A 4,616-nucleotide genomic window follows, 5' to 3' on the forward strand; every position below is an offset into this window, starting at 1 on the left:
TCAAGTATAAATACGATACATACTTGTCACCTTTATGTTCTGTACTATTCTCGGACGGAGATGTTATACTTGTTGAGCTTCCAGTACTAACAACAGGACTTGTCCTCGAAGGAGATTTCGTTAAATTTGCCACGTTATTTTCCGTTGATTTTGTCCGTGTGGGTGTCGTCGTTTTGTGACTGGCTTCTATTTCTTTTTTTCTCTATATGTATTTGATACGTAAGAAACGATGGAAACATAATTTTTATATGTATCTAATTTCTCGTTAAAAAAAAAAATCTATACCTCAAGATCAATCAAATCAAATTCATGAAAAAGTTGACGATACAATAAATTTCTCCTGGTAATATCATCGTCAGGAGGCAATTGTTTGCGAACCAATCTAGGGTTCACTTTGTACACCAATACTAAAATTCTTTCCGAAACTTTTCTCACTGCTTCTGCCGGATGATGCAATCCCGTAGAACCCAATTCTGACAATGTTCGACAAGTGAGCCCACTACAACAATTACAATGCCTTATCAGAGTAATTGCGTTTTAAAGGCTCAGTTTAAATGTTAAATGTGGACCCCTGCGAGTGACAATTCACTAATAATAAGATCGTATCAATTGTCACAAACAGTGGTCGAGCAATTACTTTTCAATGCTTATCCGACTATAAAAGAACTATTAAGATTAAGATTATTCTGAATCACCTTTGTTTATCAGTAGATATTCCATGGCTGAGAATTAACTGCTCCACCATTTCTAACCTACTCAGTGCCAATCTTTGATGAGTGCTACTACTAACAGGTCTCGTTAAGTGCACTGGTATAATATGCAATTCTCGGACACATTTACAATCTGCCATACTGAGTATCGTGTGCACTGCCATGTTATGAATCCTTGGAGTGGTATCCCCTGATTTAGTCAATAATTCTGGGAGTAATCTCTCCACACTTCTCGCAATCTCCGTAGAAGATACCCTACGATGGTAAGAATATATTTATAATTTACGATTTATCTTTCGCGTCTAATTGAAATATTATTATTAGATTTAGTACCTAGTTGCAAATTCTGAAAAAAAAATTCTAATCAATTGTGCAGCTAGACTGTATACGCTGAAAACTTTGTCCCTAAGGGCTCTGTGTAACAACAAAATCGTAGCTCTGGCCGTTTTATTCGCGGAATGTTTCGAAACTTCTGGATCAAAGGTTTTTAATTCTTCTTTCAATTGCATCAGACCCTCTTCCTTATCCGTGAATTGTTTCGAATAGAATTTCTCTACCTGAAAAATAAATTTTAATTTTTAACGTTTCACTAATTTTAACTCGTTTAAGAAATTAAGAAAATTTGCATTACCATTTCCATTCCAAAAACAGCGATAGGTAAGGCAGCTTGCTTTTTCTCTCTGTCGTTTAACTTCGATATCACCTTCGTCTCCGAATTGTCCATGTGGCATTCCCTCGTGAATTCGTTCGTATGAGAACTGAAATACAATTTAATAAATTTTTACATACTTTTTACTTTCCACTTTTTTCCTTATCTTACTGTCTTAAAGCAGGAATCGTTCTCTCTTCGTAAGCTTCGTAGCTTGAGCGAAGCGTCGGCCCTGCCGATTTCGTTTTCCTTCTAAGAGATCCTTTGTTACAGTTATTCTGTCTTTCTATCACACCGTTCGTCGGACTATCGGTCACTTCTGTTGAAAAAAAAAAAAAAAGAAAGTAAAAAGAAAATTCGAAATATCATCTCAAAATTCGTTTATTCTCAATTAACCTTACCAGGGCTATTCGGTTTTTGATGCAAAGGTGAAACAGGTGGTTGATGCGCGGGACCAGTCGGCGATATAGCTCCATCGCGATTAGGTGGAATTACCAATCTCGGAGGTGACGTAATATCCTCAGGAACGGTGGTTGTGTTCGAGGTGCAGGTATCTATCGATATAGGTTCTTTTCCCTCGACAGACGACTTGTTATTTTTTTCCAACGGCTATTCTCCAACACGAATATACGGTAAGTGATTGTCAAATGAATCAAATTCGCATTAACATTTTATTATATTTACCCCTTGAAGCTCCAGCAGATCTTGCACCTCTAAACTTTGATAAACTTGCTGCCTGTATTGTTGCGCTTGTGCCTTTTTCGCTTTTGCCTTGTCGTAATCTTCCAACGCTATGGCGTATTTCTTCTCCAATTCGTATTTTCCGAGGCGTTCACCGGCTTTCCTTAAATTCTCCATCGCCACTTTCAGCTTCGAAGCGTATTCGAATCTCTCCTCTGAAAAATGCAGGCAAAGTTTAAAATTTAAACGCTCGTACAATTCCTCCAAACTCACCCTCCACGGCCTGCAACTTTTTCGCTTCCATCTGCCTTATGATTTTGGCCACCTCGCGGTCCACGTACATCTCGAACGCCAAATCGTCGTAGGGGGACGTGTAATGCGGATTGTACGGCGCATCTCCTTGACCGGTCAGCTCTTGCCCGTAAGGCTCGCCCAGAATATTAATAGCGATAAGGCCGACCTATAATTTTAAAATTTCAAATTCCATCATCTCGTTAATATTCACCGTTGTCGTGGGATACCTGTTGATAAACATTGTGCGCGTTACTGTGCGGTTTGTGAAGTCTCAGTTTAAGCGAGACCGCCTCCGTTTCCGGGAGAGCAACGCTCTTCAACTCTCTGCTTTTGTACATGGTCGAGGCGTTATCGGACAACGTGATGTAACCCAGATAGCTAAACTCTGTCGTCACAGAGGCATTCTCCTCTCTCGAAGTCCAAATCTCAAGTTTTTCAGCTGCAAGCAATTTTTATTATTTTCAAACTAGACTCTGTCTCTCTTTTAACACATTGTTTGGAGAAGAAGAAGAGGAAGAGGAAGGGAATTCGTAAACAATGAAAACGTTGGTATTGCGACGTTGGGTATGGTATTCAACTATACCGGATTAAAATAAGAAACGAGGGTGAAGTGAGAAGGGCAAGAAAACGATCTAGCCTCGGGGAAACCGGGGTTCCCGTGCTAATTCGATTCTCATTGTTCACCGAATTGCTTTTCACGAATAATCATGAAACTTTCCACACTATATCGCGGCCATTAAATGAATTCTTGTGAAATGAATTTCTCGATAATAAACGAGAGAATGGAAAGTAGGGCTTTTGTGAAAAAGCGGGTTATAGATTGTTCGAAATGATTGTAAACTTACGAATTAAATATTGATGAGCCAACACTTGTATTCTCGTAAGCTTCGTCGGGCCGTGTAGGCGTAGAATGAGTTCTTGGGGATATGTACATCTTCGTGAACTTTGCCAACCCCTTACCGTCGGCCCATGGACATTCAATTCTAACGAGGAGTGCCTATCCTCTTCGCCTGCGAGAGATTATTCGTTTAAATGTTTTTTGCAATTTAAATGTAACAAAAATCAACCAAACGTATTTTAAAAAAAATCAATCTATCATTTATCACAAATATCGTATCATGAATGTTACGAGCGAATAATATTTTTTTTTTTTTAAGTGCTCGAAGAATATTTTTTCCATCGAATGTATTTCCGATTTTGTTACAAAAACTGTAATTTCGTTGCACGTTTTCTTTTCTTTTCTTCGTTTTATCTTCAAATCGTTCTTACTTTGCGCGATTGCATTCTATTGTGGATAAAAATGGAGAAGATTTCCACGTAATCGATAACATTGTGAAAATTATATTTTCAACGATGGACCATTAAAAATACTTCGTCACGCGATACCGTGCCTTGCTTCGCAAAATTACAATCACAACAATCGAAGAAACTTGTTAACGTGTCATATCACCGTGTAATATTTAATCGTTTGAAAGAAAAAAAAAAAAAAAAAATTGGACACCGGTTACGTTTTTATTACAGACTCGAGAGCGATACGTATGCAATCTTTAACGAGATGCGGTGAAGCACGTGTCGACTCGTTGTTATTAACTCGTTTTTTTTTTTCCCCCCTCCTTCCTCTTAAAAACAGCAACTTCAAAATGAAAAAATTCTTTTTCCGTGTAGAAAGAGAGAAAAAAAAAATCGATGTCTCGCGTGCAAACAATTCCTTATATTTTTATATCCTTCTGATGAATTCTCTTTCGCAATACTACGTATGTGTGCGGTTCAATATTGCCAATCCTCGGAGAATCAGGAGAGATATACGCACAACTCGAGGTTATCGTCGTTCGATATACAATATTTCACAATCACAATCTGATGATCTCTTACTGGTTGCGTATACGACGTTGAATCCGATTTTTCGTGGCATGTCGGGGGATGACTTCCTAGTGGCGAAAACGGCGTATCGGAACTACATATACTTGAACAATACAAAGGCAATAAAAAAAAAATGTGTACAACAGGAGAAGGGGAGATGAAGAAAATGTCAAAATCTAAAAGGCACAGCCATTTGAAAGCTCGATAAGGGGGAGCTTGCAAGTTTCACCCCGGCGCGTAAGCAACGCCACTTGCACGTCTGGCCGCGGCGAAGCTTGCGACAGAACTGACATAACTGCACCCGTTCCACGAACGGACAAACTCTGATCTCGGGACCTCGAGCATTTTTGCCCGTTGGAACGGAGATACTTTTCGCAAAGAGACACTTTTTATCGAGAAATAAAAAAAAAAAAAAAAAAAAA

The 4,616-nt window shown here is 38.8% G+C and overlaps 1 protein-coding gene across 3 annotated transcripts in view; it reads right to left on the reverse strand.

The window, feature by feature from the left end:
* Positions 1-4,573, reverse strand: part of LOC102671813 (centrosomal protein of 104 kDa) — a 5,809-nt gene extending 1,236 nt beyond the window's left edge. The window contains exons 1-12 of one of the 3 annotated variants that reach the window (XM_031511331.1): positions 4,207-4,573; positions 3,180-3,344; positions 2,562-2,773; positions 2,314-2,500; positions 2,044-2,255; positions 1,761-1,968; positions 1,531-1,678; positions 1,342-1,468; positions 1,044-1,267; positions 696-965; positions 286-517; positions 24-202 (exon numbers count right to left, since the gene is read on the reverse strand). In XM_031511331.1, the coding sequence (XP_031367191.1) occupies positions 24-202; positions 286-517; positions 696-965; positions 1,044-1,267; positions 1,342-1,468; positions 1,531-1,678; positions 1,761-1,968; positions 2,044-2,255; positions 2,314-2,500; positions 2,562-2,773; positions 3,180-3,344; positions 4,207-4,246 (2,204 nt within the window). In that variant the 5' untranslated portion in view covers positions 4,247-4,573. The remainder of the gene's footprint in view (positions 1-23; positions 203-285; positions 518-695; positions 966-1,043; positions 1,268-1,341; positions 1,469-1,530; positions 1,679-1,760; positions 1,969-2,043; positions 2,256-2,313; positions 2,501-2,561; positions 2,774-3,179; positions 3,345-4,206) is intronic. The other 2 variants (XM_031511330.1, XM_031511332.1) reach the window with 2 other exon arrangements.
* Positions 4,574-4,616: the final 43 nt, after the last annotated feature.

The sequence above is a fragment of the Apis dorsata genome, unplaced genomic scaffold, assembly GCF_000469605.1.
Source record: "Apis dorsata unplaced genomic scaffold, Apis dorsata 1.3 scaffold_307, whole genome shotgun sequence".
Lineage (NCBI taxonomy): Eukaryota > Metazoa > Arthropoda > Insecta > Hymenoptera > Apidae > Apis > Apis dorsata.